At 45.2% G+C, this 18738-nt stretch overlaps 1 protein-coding gene across 4 annotated transcripts in view; it reads right to left on the bottom strand.

Annotated features, from left to right (window-relative positions):
* KCNMA1 (potassium calcium-activated channel subfamily M alpha 1) overlaps positions 1 to 18738 on the bottom strand; it is a 755545-nt gene that overhangs the window by 205425 nt on the left and 531382 nt on the right. For all 4 annotated transcript variants that reach the window (XM_061161908.1, XM_061161907.1, XM_061161903.1 and 1 more), the window contains exons 10-14: positions 18475 to 18585; positions 15351 to 15456; positions 13534 to 13616; positions 9985 to 10054; positions 3959 to 4114 (exon numbers count right to left, since the gene is read on the bottom strand). In XM_061161908.1, the coding sequence (XP_061017891.1) occupies positions 3959 to 4114; positions 9985 to 10054; positions 13534 to 13616; positions 15351 to 15456; positions 18475 to 18585 (526 nt within the window). The remainder of the gene's footprint in view (positions 1 to 3958; positions 4115 to 9984; positions 10055 to 13533; positions 13617 to 15350; positions 15457 to 18474; positions 18586 to 18738) is intronic.

An 18738-nucleotide genomic window follows, 5' to 3' on the forward strand; every position in this document is an offset into this window, starting at 1 on the left:
AAAGAAATATCAAGAGTTAATCACTCTCTAAAATACAACACCCACACACATAATTCAGCATGTCCAAGGACAGCTAATCCCAGTAAAAATAATAGCACAATTCACAAAGATAGCAGGTCAAGCCCCAGCTTGAAACCAGATATTTTGAAGACAAAGTTTAATATTACATGGCAAAACTCTAAAAAAATTTTTTTTTCTAAATCAATGGATCTTAATTACATCCAAGTGAGGATGCCAAGGAGAGGATACGTGTGGCCACTTATTCATGGATGAGGCAATGCCAGATAAGTGAAGTTGTTCATTTGTCTTGGTCAGTCCAGAAGATATTTAGGAAGATTCGCATTTGAACCTGACAGGCGGGTGGTAGGAGATCAGATAACAGTCAATGAACAGGATGTTCTGAGCCCGATTGATAACATAGATATTGACAAGTCACAAGAATCAGGGTATTTGACTGCACTCCTTCAAGGCATTCAAGGGTGAGAACTGGGTCCTGGTGGACAAAATGCTTCACCTTCATCATAAGCAACAAGCTGCTGGGCCACAAGACCCCTGAGTGACCAGTCTGAGCTGCTTTCATAAAAGGTATTGACTTACAAAGTTACGGTGGATTTGTTCAACAAATCCCAGCACACAAGAAACTACACCGGCCATGTCTTGAAGGTTAAGTGGAGCAAATTAAGGACAAACAGTCAGAAATAAGTCTTTAACAGCAGTCAGGAATTCTTAAGGAAACTTAAGGGCTTCCCCAGTGGCTCAGAGGTAAAGAATCTGTCTGCAATGCAGGAGTCACAGGCTTGATTCCTGGGTCAGAAAGATCCCCTGGAGGAGGGCATGGCAGGCCACTCCAGTATTCTTGCCTGGAGAATCCCACGGACAGAGGAGCCTGGTGGGCTACAGTCCATAGGTTTCAAAGAATCAGACACAATTGAAGCGATTTAGCACACAAACATACACACAAGCAAACTTAAGGAATTCATTAACTCCAAAGATATAAGCTAAAAATATGAACAGATTCCCTAAAAGTTTAGATCAGTTCAGAGGAAGGCTTTCAGGGGCAATGACTTGGCACCCTAGGGCAAAAGGTCTTTGAAAGTGCCCTTGCTGAAGGGATAAAGAGGTGCTCCTCTGTATTTTCTGGCACCCCAGGGGTGGGTCTCTTTGGTGTCCTCCATTTGTCAGTAGTCCCTCTTCCTTTCATGGAACTTTATCACCCTCACTGTCAGGCTTGGCTTTTTGGCCTCATGCATTCCAAAAGCCTGGTGGACAGTCACTGTGATACATCATTCCTGTTTCAGTCTTGTTCTGTCTTCTTTCAGCAGGGTCAGGTTACAATGTATTCCACAGGAGGAAGGAACAGACATCACATCTGCCCAGGGCCAGGAAGAGGGTGAGCTCACACTCCACCTTCAGCTTCCAGAAATGCTAAGCTTTCTCAAGGGATCAGGTCCTGCCAAAGCCTCATCCCACCTCCCTCCATCTCTCCAGGCCTGCCTCTCCCCATGGAAGATAAACTCTCTACCATAGGACACAGAGAACACTGCAGAAGGAAGCCATTTCTGCAAACAGTAATCCAGGTATAGATTCTCTTTTCCATCCAACACCCCAAATAAGGCTTTGTGACCCCTGGAATGTGAGACAATATATAAAATATGCCAAAGAGAGCATCATTATGTTGTTTATTATGACCTAAAAGAAACAAGGATCTGGAATGTGGAGGATAAGAACACGAAGACAGAATTGGGAGCATGTGCAAAAGGAAAAAAAAAAAAAACATATCACTTGTTATATACAGGTCATGTGCCTTAGCAAATTCCATCACAAAGATCACTTGAATGTCAGAAGGTGAAGGCCATATTCAAAGAGCTACCTCCAAACATGGAGGGGTTGGCCCTGGACACAAATAACATGGTAACATGACCCTGGGAGGGAAATGTGTTCTGAGTTATACCAGGGCCCAACGAGGCCTCTCCCGCAGGCTCTTCCTAAGTAGGAACTTGGCAGTGGAATTAGCGAGGGCTGGAGGGGACATCCTTGGCTACGGAGGTGAGGCCCTTTAGGGTCTTGAGGAAATTTGGACAGAAGTTCTTTCTCCCTGCTGGTAATAACACTGAAGGATCAGCGTCACATCCATTTTATTAATTTTCTTGACAGGCAGATCTAGTTTCCACGCAGGCACCACAAAATCAAAACATACGCATGTCAAGTGCCCCATGTGGGGTGGGGCCCTGCCAAGGCCGTGTTCCATCAACACCAGGAAGCAGAGCCCAAGTCCCCAGACCATGTGTGCTGGTCCTGTGGGTAATTCCCTGCTGGAAGAAACCACCAGAGCTTGGTTGGACGAGCCAGAGGAGCTCGCCTGGTGACAGTCCTTTATCCTGGTCTGGGCTCCTTGTGTTGAATGTGAGAGCCCTGGGAGACACCAGGCTACATCTGGCTCTGAGGCCTGTCTCAGTCCAGCCACAAAGACCTCCCTGCTGCCTTTATCTGCCTGCATTCAGTTGTATCCAGGCAGGGGACTGGCAGCCTGGATTAAAGGAGCCATTTAAAGAAAAGCAATGTCCTTATTTGTGAGCTGGGTCTGAGCCAGGATTTTACAGAGCTGAGGTCTCTGGGCACATAGTAACTAAAGGATATTTTCATCAAGGCATCCGTCACTAAAGTGATTGAAAGGACTCCAGGATGATTTGCTCTTTTCTGCAACATTAACTATAAATTGGCTAAATAATGTAAATGAGGTGGGCAGAGAGGATAAGGACTGAGATGAAAATCCTAAGTCACATAACTTATGGATGCTGAGGGTGAGCCCTGACAGGGAATTAGCTCATCACCTGCATCCCCATCCTCCCAACCTACCCCTGTCTCTGCATCCAGGGTCACTCCCAACTGCTGGTAGTGGAGGCAGCAACAATGGCAGCAAAAGGCTGGAGAGTTCACACCTTCGATTTCAGAGTTTCTGACCCCTTTGCAGGATCTCCTAGTGACTGACTCATTTCCTACCTCAACCACTAGCAATTCAGGAAGGGGAATGTAAATAAACAAATAACAGGGAGAGGAATATAAGGCTAGATCTTGAGCTAATGGCCACCAATGCCAAATCAAGGAGGCCCAGTCTAGACAGATTTACTGCGCTGGTTTGCTACCTTGCCTGTCTAGGCTAAGCAATCCCAGGATAAGGATCACCAAGAGCTCTCAAAGCCCACTCAGCAGAGTCCTGGGTCCTCAACCCAATGTCCTAGAAACACTCCTGGCCTGGCCTGTGAGAACAAAGTTAGGTCTTCCTTTGTCTGAGTTAGTCCAGTGGTCAGGGGCCACTTTTGGGACTTTGGAGAGGCTGCCCAGTCACCCTAGCGGGTGAATTGCTAACCACCCGATGAGTATATCCAGACCGCCCATCTCACAGTGTAAAGGGCCCTGTGGCCCAGGACTCAGTTCCTCCCTTGACTCTTCATTCAAACAACCATGGCATGTCGGCCCTGCTGGCCTCCTTGATTGTGGAGAAATAAATAAATGAATTATGTTGTTGGGGTTTGGGCTTCAGCACAAACACATGGTCTGCATTTATCCGCACAGTGAGAGGTCCAGCAGCCACTTGATGTAAAAGAGCAAAATGATAATTCTTTTCTTTAGGCGTGCTGGTGCCATATGGAATGTATATAAATCATATTTTTGTTTTAACAGCGGAGGCTTTGTTGATAGATAAACATGTGGTTTATCTAAAAAAAGAGAGAGGATCGTGCTTTGAACAATCATTTAATGGCCATGGATGTGCCAAATAAAAATAAAAACATAATTTTGAAAGAAGCTGGCCTTGTGCCCAAATCTGTAGCAAGGAATTTCTCCTTAACCAGAGTGGTTAAAGCCCGTCTATCTGTTTTGAGTTTAAGTTGTGCTCTCTACTCAACCCCACGACAAATTGAATCCGGGGCTAATGCGCTCTAATCGGACGAGACGTTACCTTTATGAATGACCTCATGGAGAAGAGGTTGGCGAGCATGGTGGAGAGCCCTTGAGCCAGGCAACTCTGGGCGATGAACCCCAGCTTCAGCTCTGCGAGGCAGATTGCATCATCCCCCTCTTTCCAATTCCAGCTCGGGATGTTTAGCAGATGGGCCTGCAGAAACAAAAACAGGTATGAGACCTTACTTTGTTAAATGTTCAATTGTTTAAAGTCTCCTCTGGGAAACGCAGTATTTCCCAACTGCTCAGGGTCATCCAGACTCCGCCTTCCTTTCCCTTGCCTGGGTCTGGCGTTTCCTGCTTTACTCAGCTCTTCTGTGCATTAGATCTCAGTCTTTCTGCAGCTCTGCTTCTGCACCTACCAAGTCCAAGTCTTCCCCTTGGGTTTGTCACTGGGCCAAACAGAGTCCAGAGAAAATTTCCTCTTGTGACAGACACGTCAACCTGTGCTACTAGAATGTCTGGCTAGGTTGTTCTAAATTGGTTCTCCAAAAAACCTTAAGACTGTCAGACACCTGTATATTTTAGATTTCTTTTTTATCTGCCTTCCCAGATCTCTCGCTCTATGGCTCCGGAGCTTGAGTGGGCATCCAAATCAACTGAAGGGTTTACAAACTGTCACCCTCTCCCCCACAGGTTCTGACTCTTTGGGGGTGGGCTAAGATTGGAGAATTTTCATTTCTCACAGGTTCGAGGAAATGCTGAGCTAGGAACCACTTTTTGAGAAGCACTGCCCTAAATTATCAGGCATGTCACAGTGGAGACATGTTATAGTCTCTTGCAGATGGACTGATCCTATTCACCAGTGAGGTCAGACCCTGAAATGAGGACCCAGCGGCATGATCATTCAATTATTTTTAAGTGGCATGAAGCAGAGAATCAAAGATAATACACTAGATGAAAGAATTAAGGCCCCAAAGTTCTCCAGAGTTGGAAAATGGACCAAAGAAACAACCAGAAAAGATTCAAAAGGCCGTAATGTCAAGTATAGCACTTAGGTTTAAAAAACCAATTATATAAATCCAAAATGAGAAGCCCTTATTTGGCAACAGATATGATTGGGTAAACTAAAAATCTCCGAAAGAGGCCAATCTGTGACAGATTACAGAAAAATCCAATGGTAGTTTGTCAGAAACTGTCTCCAGATCACAGGACATAGGAATGTTCTCTTCTGCTGTGAACTGGTCAGGCTACTTCCCCAGCACTTGATCCAGTTGTCAGATTAAAACAGATTTAAAAAGAGAAGTTGACAACTGAATAACTCCCAGAGAAAAATGACAGGCTTTAAGATGAGACATGGCTTCTAAAAAAACATCTTTTGAAGAACAGTTAAGGGAGCCAGCAGCATTCAGCCTGAAGCAGCTCCACACCTCCAGGAAGACAGGATGATTTCCTGTACATACCTCAGGTCCTGCTGTGATGAGCAGAGACCAGGCCTGTCTTGCTTTGGTCCAGAATTAGGAATGACTGACTGGTGTCTATTATAAGAAAGAAGCTTTCTGACTTGTTTTATAAAGGAAGTTTTTAAGGATGTAATTTGCCCAATAATTGGAGAAAGTTACCCCCAAAATTGCAAGGTCTTTGTCCCTAAAACTCAGTATGCATTTCTCCAAGACTCAGTAGATAGACTCATGCTTTGCACAGGAGGCTGAGTCAGGCCCTTCTAGGCTTCTGCTAATGCCAAGACTCTATGGCCCTGAAATGACTATTTCTCTCCAGGTACCAGCAGACACAAGGAGCACAAAGGAGGAGTCCCTTCACTTTCAGGGCAATATACGATAGGTGTGCTACTAGAAAGAGAAGACTCCACTGTGGAGCCACGACCAAGTCCAGTGGCTCTAAGCTTGGCTTTCAGGAATACCACTCTTGTGAAATTCCCTCTTACAAAATCCTGTTCTGTAACAATCTTGTGAATCCTAATCCAGGAGTGTTTATTCCTAGGAAAGCTGACTGTATCTTCCCCAATGAAAGCAGTTAAAATAGTCCCATGTGTGGGCTATAGCAGATGGGAATTTCTGTCAAGCTAAGTATCAGAGACCCTTCCACATCATAGAATAAATTCCATTAATTACCTTGCCCTTTATCTCATTTCTCTCCCTATCCTTCACTGGCTTAAGAATCCCATTTTTTCCCCTTTACGTCCCTGGTATCATAGAGAATATATCAGGCTAAGTGGAAAAACACTCATCTGCATGAGCATCATCTGAGAAGAATGAGGAGAAATTAAATCTAAGTCATGAACACATAAATCATCAAGTGTGAAAGGAGATGTGGGTGGTCGAAGCCCCAGACAGACACAAAATAACCTTCATGGTACCTTCAAACAAATAAAAAAATCTTTTTAAGATGGTCTCTCATATCCCCATGTGCCAGTTTTTGGATTTTAGGTCTTGGGTCCCTCATGTACCCATCTGGCATTGAGTTCCTTAGACATATTGTACATGTTGTTACACAGAAATGTCAAGTTTGTTTCACCTCTCAGCCTTGTTTGGCTATCATATCTTCTCCAATTGTGGGGCAGGGAGTCACCAGGGACCTGCCAAAACTGGAAGGACTGTGTTCACCAAAAAAACAGAAAGAGAGAGGAGACTGATCCAGGAATTCAACTTGTTTGCTTCTGGTGACTCTGTACTTTTTCATTTTAGGGAAATGTGGGTCTAGTGGGAGATGCCAACATATTACTATGTAGGAGTCTAGAGGCAAATCCTCTCTCATCTGGAGTACCAGTCCTGCTAAGGCAGGATGAGCAGGACCAGAGTTTTCCTCTGTGTGAGATAAAAGGAACGTGAAAATAGGCTGTTCTGGAAACCAGAACAAACAGACTCCAGCCCCTGTGCCATCTCTCGCTACACATTCAGCTTTGGGAAAGCCACCACGATGAAGAAAGAAGGTTACCTCGGAGCAAAGACTGTAACATTTCTGCTCAAGTATAAGGGTTTACAGTGAGAAAGCTCAGAGAACATCCATCTCCACTGGGCCACTGGGACTTGGCTTCAGGTCATAGACAAAGATCTCTTTTTCTAGAGTCTACTGGGAACATTTTAAAAGTCCGTTGATAGTGAACTCATCAGGAGTGACATTTTTCCGAGATGTCATAAAGCATCCTTTCCTTCAAGAGTTTTAAGCCCTTTGCACTCAAATAAGGAAAAAACCCTGCGTCATCTCCTTTCCATGTTGGGACATGGTAAGGCTGAGTGTTTCTCTCCTTGAATTCTGCTGGGGTAAACAGGTGGACTTTGGAGACCCTCAGTCCTTCTGTAAGTCCTACTCAGAGGAACCACAATTTAGGTCAACAGCCTGTGGCTCTACTGAATGAGAGGGTGGCAGTTGGCAGTTCTGTCTCTTAGTTCACTGTCTCCCAAGTGACCATGAGTTGTACCCATCAGAGATGCTCTGTCTGAGACAGAACTTAGACCCATGGTCTGCAGTGACACTGGGATACTGAAAGGCACAGGTGGTTAACTGAGGACTAAATGAGATAATGGATGTCAAAGCTCTTTTAAAACTGTAAAATATGACACAAATGTCTGAGATTATGATGATGACAAACTCAGGACCAGTTTTATATGGAAAGAAAGAAGACTGCTTCCCTACATCCCTAGATTCTAGAATACCACCATCAATAGATCATGGGGAATTGAAGTTCTTCCTATTTTAAGGTTGGTATTCAATTATGGAATTAAGTATCCTATGGAATATGCTGACAGTCATGTAAGTGTACATGCATGCAACAGGTTCTTTCCTGAAAGCAAGTTTGTTTTGTTTTTTTGAAAGCAAGTTTTTTTTTTTTTTTTTTGAAAGCAAGTTTTAATGGATGGAGATCTATGGGCATCTAGTTGTGGGTGAAGAGAAAGTGCTAAGAGATGAAGAAAAGTAATATTATAAAGGTAGCTAGGATCTTAGGTAGCTAGGAGGTAGCTAGGAGGATCTTAAAAAAAAACAGCAAAATTGTAAAGCAAAGTGAAGAATGCCTATTTGCAATTCTACAAGGAATGAGATGACAAATAATGACCAGTGGACTTCCTGTTCTTTCTCTACAAGAGGAAAAGGAAATGAAAAGAGCCTTGTAACAAAGTCACTATGTCCCATTCACTCTCACACATCCTACAAGAACAAAGTCTTATAAGTGACTATTCCTAACTCTGAAACCCAAATAGCTTGGGGTGGTTCTAAACAAAATGTGTTTTAAGCAATTAATCATGGGTCGATTGATGTGTTCAGCATTGTTGCTGAATAATGACAAGGCAGAGACTTCAGCTTGCCCTGATCATGTGAAGACTGACCAGTGGCATCTGGACCCTAGGTCCACAGAACTACTTCTGAGTTTGACAAGAATCACAGAGCTGAAATTCTCCTTAATTCCTTGAAGATGGTATATCAGCACTCATTGGAAGGAGAAGAAAAGGAACTGACATCCTTTTCTAAACATACAACATTCATTTTCCTATTCAATCTAAATTCAGCCCCAAATCTAAACAATGGCTTAAAGCACTCCCACACTAAATGAAATTTCAAATCACAGAGGAAGGAGGGAGAGTTCACAGCCTCGAGAGCTTTCACCAGCCACAGCCTTGCTCATAAACTTCACCTCCACCTACAGGGGCTGCTATTAAGACTTCTCCAGATTGGTGCCGGTGGGTTACCAACACCCTCACTTTCTCTCTTTAGTGTCCTGGGTTTTCCAGAGACAAAGAAGACACTGTGACCTTGGGTGCCCACCACCCAACCCACTGGCTGGAGCCCAGTACAGTCTGTGGTGGAACCACCTGGGAGGGCTGGGCGGCAGAAGGCCGTGGGCAGCATCCCAGTCACTGACAGCAGGCTCGAGTCCACGATACCTCTGACGGGCTTCCACACAGCAAGATGGGACAGCGCTTGCCAGCAATTAAGAAATAATGGCACGGCACTGGCACATTTGGCAGAACGGAGTCCTCTCTGGGTCACCTGACTGCCTATTTCGTAGGGAATATGGCCCATAAGATGGGACAAACGCTCACTCACAACCCAGCAGGGAGTCATTCTGTCCAGACAGGACACCTGGTGGCAGGTACTGAGCAGCCTCCAGTTTCTCATAACTGGTTCCACATCAAACACAGAGAGACGCCACCTTCCCTCCCCCAAAGCTGTTTTCCTTGGAGTCTCCTGACAGCCAAGCAAAGGAGCACTGCCTCTGAATGAGAGACAGGATTGTGGTTTATGGAGAAGGAATCACAAGGAAAACAGCATAGACTCCAACACTGGTTTACTTTCTGATACCCCCTAAACTGTGAAGTGAAGTGAAGTTGCTCAGTCGTGTCCGATTCTTTGCGACCCCATGGGCTGCAGCCTACCAGTCCACGGAATTTTCCAGGCAAGAGTACTGGAGCGGGTTGCCATTTCCTTCTCCCCCCTAAACTGTAACATTAGGAAAATCCTTTTATGTTTAATCTCTGGAGAGCCAGCTATTTTCCTGAATTCAACTGTGCACATTCTGACCTTGAGTTTGAGAACATCATGTTCCACATTCTCCACCCAATACACGGTCCCTCCCCCCAAGTTCACCTGGTCTCAGGTAGAAAAGTGCCCTCACTCACCTAGGACACTCTCCACCTTGACTGCAAAAATCCCTGAGCACATACCCTTTCCATGTGGGCTCAGAGGAGGCAGGCCAAGTGCCGACCAAGTAATAGGTATTCACTAAATACCAATGGAAGAAATGAGTGCAGCACACAGAAATGGAGGTTGTTGGAATGGAGTCTAAGGGCATATTGATGCTTCTGAACCCAGGGGACCAACAAATGTTTCCTGAATAAATAAGTCAGTACGTGAAGAAGTTTCCCTCCAAGGACCACCTGCAAACAAGGTGTCTGGACTTGAAGAAATGTCCCGGGAGGTTTTCACCCATCACTCCTTCTCCAGGTCTCTGGATGGCACTGGTGTATGTGCACAGGCATGCACACACATGAGTGTGCAGGTAGACCTCACGCTCATGAGAGCTTGGACCCCATCTGTACCTCTGAGCCTGGGACAGGCTTGCTGCCCTACCTTATTGTGATACTGCAGCATCTGAGTGATGATTCTTATCTTCGGGTGGTAGTTCTTTATGGAGATGACTCTGAAAGAGAAGAGAACAAAACCTGAGCCAGGGTCTGCCTCACCCTTGGAGTCTGATGGGAAGATTAATTTGATTACATCCAAATGCAGTGACTATGGGGCCAGCAGCCAGGGCCTTCAGAGGGGCTGCAGGCACTGGGCCAAGTTAAACTATGTTTCCACCACCATATCCCATGGTCATGTGAAAAGGAGCTCACAGAGTGGCCATAGACCGTGTCTTAGACATGAAAGAAGAAGTGGTGGCCCATGGTGACGGCGTGTGTGTACTGGGCATGGGGGGTCTGGAGCAGGGTGTCACGGGCTTACTGCCTTCCTAGGCATCTAAATAAAGCAAGTTCTACTCGTGCAGCCAACAGAGGTTTGCCATCTCACATACCCTAGGGAAGAGCCCAGAAACGATTTGCTCTGAGTCCAGTATTCCAAGTTAACAACGTGAGACAACGTGACAAATCAGACAAGCAGCCTGACAAATGATTCTAATTGTCACGCACACATGGCCACTCTCACAGAAATGATTTCTGAGCAGGACTATTAGGAGGGGATCCATGACTCAGCCTTTGATAGTTAATAGCATCTAGATGACGACTTTGATGCTGGTTAGATAAGTGCCAAGGCCTTGTGGAGGTCATGGTCTGCTGGAAAATTCCCCCGAACTGCTCTCAGTCCATATTTAGTATTAACCACTGCCTGCCCCCACCTTAACCCTCCCTTCTGTTCCCCATAACAATCACTATGCTGAAAGGGGAGGGGCTGGGAACAGAGGACTAGAAACACCTGCATACTAGTCCCAGCTGCTATACTAACAAACTGGGTGACCTTCAGGAAATCCCTGGGCACTCTGTGACTGTTACCTCATCTGGACACTGGGGGCAATGGTACCTGCTTTATGTATTTCACAGGCTTTGGTATGAGCAGCACATGAAAAACCAGATGTGAAAATGCTTTGAAATCATTAAAAGCTCTCTCCATGTGTAAGTTATGGTTTTTGTCATTACCGACTCTGTCAGAGGTGACATTGTACATTCCCTTCTGTGACAAGGAAGGCTAAAGAAAGGAATTCCACAAAAGGCCCACCTCCTAAGCCTAATCAGAAATGCAAGTGCATTTATCATGACCACCCCCACAAACTTCCCACCAGGAAGCGCTCTATGCTTCATCCCTTTTTGTGCAAAGATGGAGAGAAAGCAGCCAGGAAGCAAGTTTGTCGGAAAAGCGACCACTTGTGAATTTAGGAAATGGATCATGCACAAACCTCTCCCTGAACAAATTCACCCTGGGCTTTTACACTTGAAGGATCTCATTTTATTGTTGAAAAAGTATTGTGTTGGCCCATGCTTATAACTCAAGGACTTTGAGCCTCTGTCAGCTCTCGGAGTTCAGTTCACCGCATCAGCCAGTTTTCTGCATTAGCTCATTTCAAACAGATCTTTGACATTTTAATTTCAAAAGGGGCAGATTGGTCTCATTAAACTAAGGAGAAAGGAGGATTATACAAATAAGGGAAAGACAGAGCCCATGTTTTAACCCTGAGCTTCCCACTTCCTTCTGCTGACTGGGCCTTAGTTCTGATTATGGCTAAGGGATGGCTTAATCACACTTCTGATACTACCTTTGTTCAGTCATTTTTATGCCTTGATAAGGTACCCTATATGTCTTCATGTTAACCCTACTGTCGTCAGGGCTTAAAAAAAATATTGTGAAAAGAAACGCCCATTTCGAAACTATTATCAATTATTCACTTAAAAAAGTAAAATAAAAGGCAATACCAGCCCCCAAGTTTCTCCATAGGGTCAAAACATTAAGCTTCATCTTCTTTTGGTTTTTCATTTGACATTTTGAAAAACAGTGTTCTTTAAAACCTACAATTTTATCACTTTAAATGACACAGAAATGTGAAGGCTAGAAATCCTAGTTCAAGGAAACAGTCAAGTGATGCACCTTCAGCTGGGGCCACTGGGGTCACTCTGGAGCTGTGACTGGTTACGGGACAGGCCCAGATGTGGAAGCAGGTCCCCATTCCACCAACTCCCTGCAGCCTAGGAAGCCCAGTGCCTACAGGAATTAGTGCGTTGACTCTCTTAGGATGACTGCACTAAGCGTACTGTCAAAGAAAAGTGAGCAGAAAGAGCACACTGGGCCAGATGTCACTTGCCAGACACAAAGACCAGATGCTGAGAGGAGGACGGACGTGCTCCAGAGGAACTCCGCCCCCTCACTGATGGGAAAGTTCATGGCCCTTGGGACCACTGAGGAAAAGCAAAGCCAAGGAGAAGCGAGCACTGTAGTGGTGCAAAGGCAACTTCCCTAGCGTCCACCCCAGGTAAATTCCTAGGACACGGGAAACCAAGCTGCAGGGAGAGGGGAATCTTGGTCTAGATCCAAAGGATGGCTGTTCACAATTAGTCAAGAGTTCCTGGGAATCTAGTGGGAGTGAAATGTTTCCTCTTAGTTCATCTCTTCTCCTGAAGATTCTCTTTACGATCCCCTCCCAGTTCTCTTAACTACTCTGCAATTTATGCTCCAGTCAAGAAGAATCCAAAAAGAGTTTTGACTGTTTGGAGCAAAATATCTTAACTTTCTGGTCACCACATAGCCCCAAGATGTCTGGAACATGGGTCTATGTGAAGAAAAATACGGAACAATTTTCTTCTGAAATGATAAAAAAAAAAAAAAAATAAGGAGCAGAAGTTGGCCTGAAAATGGGCTTAGACGGGCCTAGCCTATTTACAACAAAGCTATTGGGCAGCGTTTTCCAAAGACTGACCACCACTCCCCCACCCTCACCAGGAGGTGTTCTGTTAGAAAAAGGAGGGGGGGGTGGGGGGCGGGGGGAAGGGGATTGTAGTCAAATAGGTTTGTGAAACTCTCTACAGAACATTACCTTAGAAATTCATATGAGTATTCAAAGCACTGAGGAGGCTTTCAGTAAAGAAAACTATTTCATCTGGGGAAACTGGTTGAAACAAGCCAATTGATCCACAAACCCCTCTTTGTGGGAGATATTAATCAATGTGCTATAGATGTACTTAGAATGCTCTAACATGGGGCTCCTCATTTGGGGCCAGACAATTTTCTGCTACAGGGGCCCGTCCTGTGCATTGTAGGATGTTGAGTAGTAACCTTGGCCTCTACCCAGCAGACATGAGCAGTGCTGTCCCCTAACTGTGACAACCAAGAACATTTCTGGATATTCCAAAACGTCCCCCTAGTTTAGGCACATTCCCAATGAAACCTATCTTTCCTTTGCGAGTCCTGCACCCCAAGTCTGCCTGGAAGCCCTCATATCTTTCAAGGCTGAGCTTTTGGTTGGCGATGACTTCTGCACCCACCACAGCCTCAGTTCCCCCCACCCTGGGCCTATAAGGTGGCTAATGAGGAAAGAAGGTCCTGCAGAGACAGTGCTCTGTAGAGGGACCCAACAGAACAGCAAGTGGCCACAGAGTACCCAGCCCAGAGCCCTCCCTGCCTCCCCGAGATTACCTCATGATGTTGGAGGCATCTTCGGCGTCGGGGTCTGCGCAGTACTTATTGGCAAGGATGAGGCACGCATCTGCTGACTCTATCTGAGACACCAAAGAAAATCACAGAACACAAAAATATGAATAGCCATCCTTGGTTGCAGTCTCTCTCTGCTGACAGCTCTGGGGGAACCTGGTGCTTTGCAAGGAAAGAAAAAAATAATAATCCTGAGAGATTATAGTTTTTGTCAAAAGTGTAGGTTGCAAGTTCTTGTTATGGTATAAACATTTCATCTTGTTGCTGCTGGAAGGGACAACGTGTACCTTGGTAATTACACTTTTCATTTTGCATAGCCTCTTACACAGAAGCTTTCTGTCTTGAGATAACAATTAATTAAGGCTTTCAGTCCCTCTCCACCTCCTTTCCCCACCATTTGCACCATCATCCTAAGTTTTCCAATCGGGAAGTGGTGTTAGGTGGGTGAAACCCCTTCTCTTAGGCTACCAAGTTAACTGAGTCATTGAGGATTCAGAAATTTAGACTCAAGTCCTTCATCTAACCTTTTTTCACATCTTAAATGTGGAATAAGAGGAAATGAGAGCCCTAACTCAGATAACGGCTCAGTACTGTTTAGTATTCAGTTAGCATTCAGATATTCAAAAGACAACAAATCTGAGTGTGAAATGATATGTTACAGATGACCTTGAAAGACAACCTAAAGAATTATCTAAACATGTGCCAACAGATACTTATTCCTTTGAGGGGATCACAAGTTGTGCTAAGAATTGCTTGCAACTGAATCAGGTCCATGGACAATAATTGTTTTCCCCAAGTTCTCATAAGATTTCACATTAGACATAACTTGGATCATGTCTAGATAATATTAACTAGACTCTGTAAGCATAAGTATTCCCATGCTGGCTCTGGTCTGTCCTACTTGGGACGTTGTGCTTACGACAGACTATTTCTGCATTTGGTGGGAGGGCATGGTTTCCTCTGCGGTATGTCACAAGTTGTCTCCAGTTTTCTCTCTTTCATAAAGCAAAGAATTTGCCCAAATTCTTTCGGCTTATTCATGCTTGCCAATTACATTATTTACTGAATTATGCAGTGACCACAGTAAGCACTGAGATGTCAATGGATTCAGAATATTAATCTATCCCCACTGGCATGCAAATACTGAACATGCTTACAAAATCCATATAAAATGAGTAAAGTGGTGGATGCCATTTTGCTGTATTCCTTTCCCTTATAAGTCTTAGGTGTGTTTATAAGAAGATTCTAACTCAGTCAGTTCTAGACAGAAAGACTAGCCCATTACCAGTTGCTGCCAGATGTCTGCAGGCCCAGTTTTGCACCTACTAAGTCTTTGGTGAGGAAAAAAGGGAAGCTTAAAATGTTTGCTGGCTAGGGTAAACTATTTTATACTCTATCCTTAATGTTCCTTCCTGATAGAAATAACAGATTTCAGAGCTATGCTGAGCCCAATTTAAGTATTCAAAATGGGGATGACTTGATGGCTGTGTCACGTATGACACCGCTGAGTCCATACAACTGGTCTGCTTCCTTTAGCAGTGCTGATACTGAGGGGCCCGGTGATGTCTAGCATGTTATGTACAAGCAGTCCACGTATGGGATGCTCATAGCTGCTCTGCCAAGTGCCAGCAGAACACAGTCCTGGGGCCAGTGCAAGGGTGGTGTCAAGGTTGGTAGTATCTGATTTATTTTCTAAGGGCTTTGGAGGAGACTCTTGGCCATGTCAGGAGGCATGTCCTGTCACCCCAGAGTCACACACGCCCTAGACGGAATAAAAGCAGAAGTCACTTCTTCCTTCTTACCTTGACTCTCGCAAGGTCATGTGGATTGAGGACTGAACCCTGATAAAACTCCACCTGAGTAAAATGTCGTTTGAACAGAGCTTCCAGCTCCAGGTTAGGGGAGATACTGTGCGGGGAGAGAAGAAACAGCTGTTAATATAACAGATTCAGGTATTCAGCCTCCATGGCCTCCCTGAATTTCCAGAGAGAGAGAAAAGGCTTCCACCTTCAGAACACCCTCTTTCTTCCCATAAATAAGAGGCTCACACTGAAGAGAAGTAAAACCCCAGCCCAACTGAAAATCAAAACCAGTACCAAGTTAAAATGAAGAGTTTCATAACCTTTATAGCGTCTGGGGCCTATGTGGCAAAACGTCTTCAATGTCAACACAAATGGAATCCCTATTTTTAAAAGTTTTGTCTCACTCACTGCTTTATTTTATGTACTGATTGATTTGTCTGTGCCAGGTCTTAGTTGCGGCATGGCAGGATCTACCTTGCTTCACGCAGGATACTTCTTTGTGGTGCACGGACTCTCTGGTTGTGGTGCACAGACTCAGTAGTTAAGGAGTGTGGGCTTATCTGCTCCACGGCTTGTTGGATCAGAGTTCCCTGACCAAGGATTGAACCCACGTCCCCTGTATTGCAAGGGGGATTCTTAACCACTGGCCCAGCAGGAATCACTATTTTATGAATGAAGAACAGAGACTGTGACATCAGGGATCGGCCAAAGGTCTTCCTGACAGAGCTTCCTGCTTTTCTTTTCACCAAAAGCCTTGTCCCTACTTTTCCACCTCATGGACTTCCCAACCTCAGGAACTGGATCAAAAAAAAAATCCCCTCTGAGTAGACATATACGGAGGTAATCCACTCCCAGTATTGTTCTTGATTCAGCATGTGTACACTATTTATCATTCTTAGCCTTGAGCCACACCCTTCAATCTTTCCCATTGCAGGACAAGGATTAAAACATTGGTTAACCTATCCATTCATTTATTAATTCTGCAGAGATGAGAAACACCTAGCTTCTGTTAGGTACTTCACTAGGCGCCGGGAGATCACATTTAGTTAGAACCTACTAGGTGCCAAGGACTGAGTTAACCAACCCTTGCCTAACATAGTAATGATGATAACTGCTAATGTTTTTGAGCATTTGCTATGCAACAGCCACCATTCTAAGCACTTGACAAATATTAACTCATTTAAACCTCAGAACAACTCTAGAGGAAGGTATGTTATTAACCCAAAGCTCGGAGAGGTTAATTAACTCGGCCATGGACGGCAGGGCTGACAATGATAGATGCTGGGGACACAAAGGTAAATCCTAGCAATTGAAGCATTAGCAGCCAACTTGTTGATTTGGACTAAAGCAGTGGGTGAGAGAAACACAGCTGCCTGTGTAAGTCCAACTGGTCTTCCAGATCCGTTACACAAGAGCCTCCTTCAGGAAGTCTGCCTGCCCTGGTAATACAAGGAGTGGTGGTCTCTCCCCAATCTAGATGTCCCGTGTGATTCTGCCACTTGATTAGACTTATATCAGTACATTAATAGAACTATGTTGTGCTCTAATTGCTGCACATGTACTCCTCTTGAAATGTCCAAGAAGGATGACCTGTCTTCAACCTTCCACATGCTCAGCAGAGGATGGGCCCCATAGCTGGTCACCAGTGGCTGAGCAGTTAATTGGATCTATGGGTTGAGTTCTTGTGGCCATGGTCTGCCCAGTCCTTTCAGAACTTGGAGAAGTCAGTGCCAAGAAGAAAAATGCTGGTGCTCAAACATGGTTACCAGTTCCATATTCACAAATGTCAAAGGAAGGAGATGTATAGGATAACTGTAGGGAAGTCAACCTCAGTGAGATCTCAGAGCAGGACTGAGTCCTGGGTGGTCAATACCAAGTGAAGCCAATATCAGCATGTGAGCTTTGTCCCTTGGCAATGTGGGGCTAAGACTTGCCCCATGATGACCCCATCTCCATAAAAGAGGAAGACAGCACCACCCACGTGAGCATGCCTGCATTCTCCATCTCCATCCGTGGGCTACCTTTTACCTAAAAGGGGACCGTGCAAAAGATCTCAACAGCACTGAGTGGAAGGGAGATATCTTGGTTTCCTTACCTATAAAACAAACTTGATTAAGTCCTACCTCCTAAGTCCATTGTATAGCCTAATATATCTTCTCTCACATGATAACAGCTAACATTTATTGGGCACTTACTGTGTGTCTGATTCTCTTCATATGTGTGCATGCTAAGTCACTTTAGTTGTGTCCCAACTCTTTGCAACCCTATGGACCATAGCCCTCCAGGCTCCTCTGTCCATGGGATTCTCCAGGCAAGCATACTGGAGTGGGTTGCCATGCCCATCTCCAAGGGATCTTCCCAACCCAGGGACTGAACCTGCATCTCTTACAACTCCTGCATTGGCAGATGGGTTCTTTACCACTAGCGCCACCTGGAAAGCCCACTGCTCTGTATAATTGGGATGAATTTGCTTTTCATTCTGATAATAGCCCAAGATGGTAGGTAAAAACCATTTTGACCTTCCCATCTTATGGTTGTAGAAACTGAGGCCCAGGGACTTAATTTGTTCAGTACTTAGTTGAGTCAGGATCAAGATCATCCTCTGAGTTGAGCATGTATTCTTACTCCCTCTTCTGATTTAAGGAGACACTATGGTGACCAGCACTGTGTCCTACACTGAAGGTTCCTAGGAATGATGGCTGTTGTTACTGTTGTTACTGCCTTGTACCCTGCTTCCTGTTACTTCTATGTCTTGCTCAGGCACTATGTTAGTCCTACGCTCATAAAGAATCCACACCAGACACTGTGGATACACCTGGATTGCATAGATCCAGACAGCTTCAGGGACAGTAATGATGTGTTTGACCAATAATGAACCTACTGTCACTTGCCAGAGTCACCTCCACAGAGGCAGGTGCAACTCTCATCACTGAACGAGTGGGTTGCTTCCTTCCCATCATTTCTAGAACGTCCTCTCCAATAAGCCCAGCAGAGACGGTGGTTGAGTCAACTCTGCCCTCCCCCGCAGTGCCACCCCCACATCACTCCACCTACAGACACTCAGGGGGTCCCCCTTGAGCTGCCTGATTGGGTGGAGGGTCTGAAAACCATGGGGGCCTCTTACTTGTGAAGAAAGACGATCTCCACGTTGACATCGTCCCGGTCCTTGTGCAGAAAGTCCTTAAGGAAGTTGGAGACGCTTTCCAGCGTGATGTGTCCACAGACCACTATGTGCCTGGATGGGAAAGGCCAGTTAGATGAGGCCACTCCAGAGATGCCCCGGCACCCACCCCCAGCAAGACACAGGAAGCGCACAGCTGCAGGGAAGCATTCAAGTCCTCCGAGGAGGCTCGGTAAAGCCCAGCTCCCTTCCCCAGAGGGCTGTGAG

The sequence above is a fragment of the Dama dama genome, chromosome 15 (assembly GCF_033118175.1).
Source record: "Dama dama isolate Ldn47 chromosome 15, ASM3311817v1, whole genome shotgun sequence".
In the NCBI taxonomy this organism is placed as follows: Eukaryota; Metazoa; Chordata; class Mammalia; order Artiodactyla; family Cervidae; genus Dama; species Dama dama.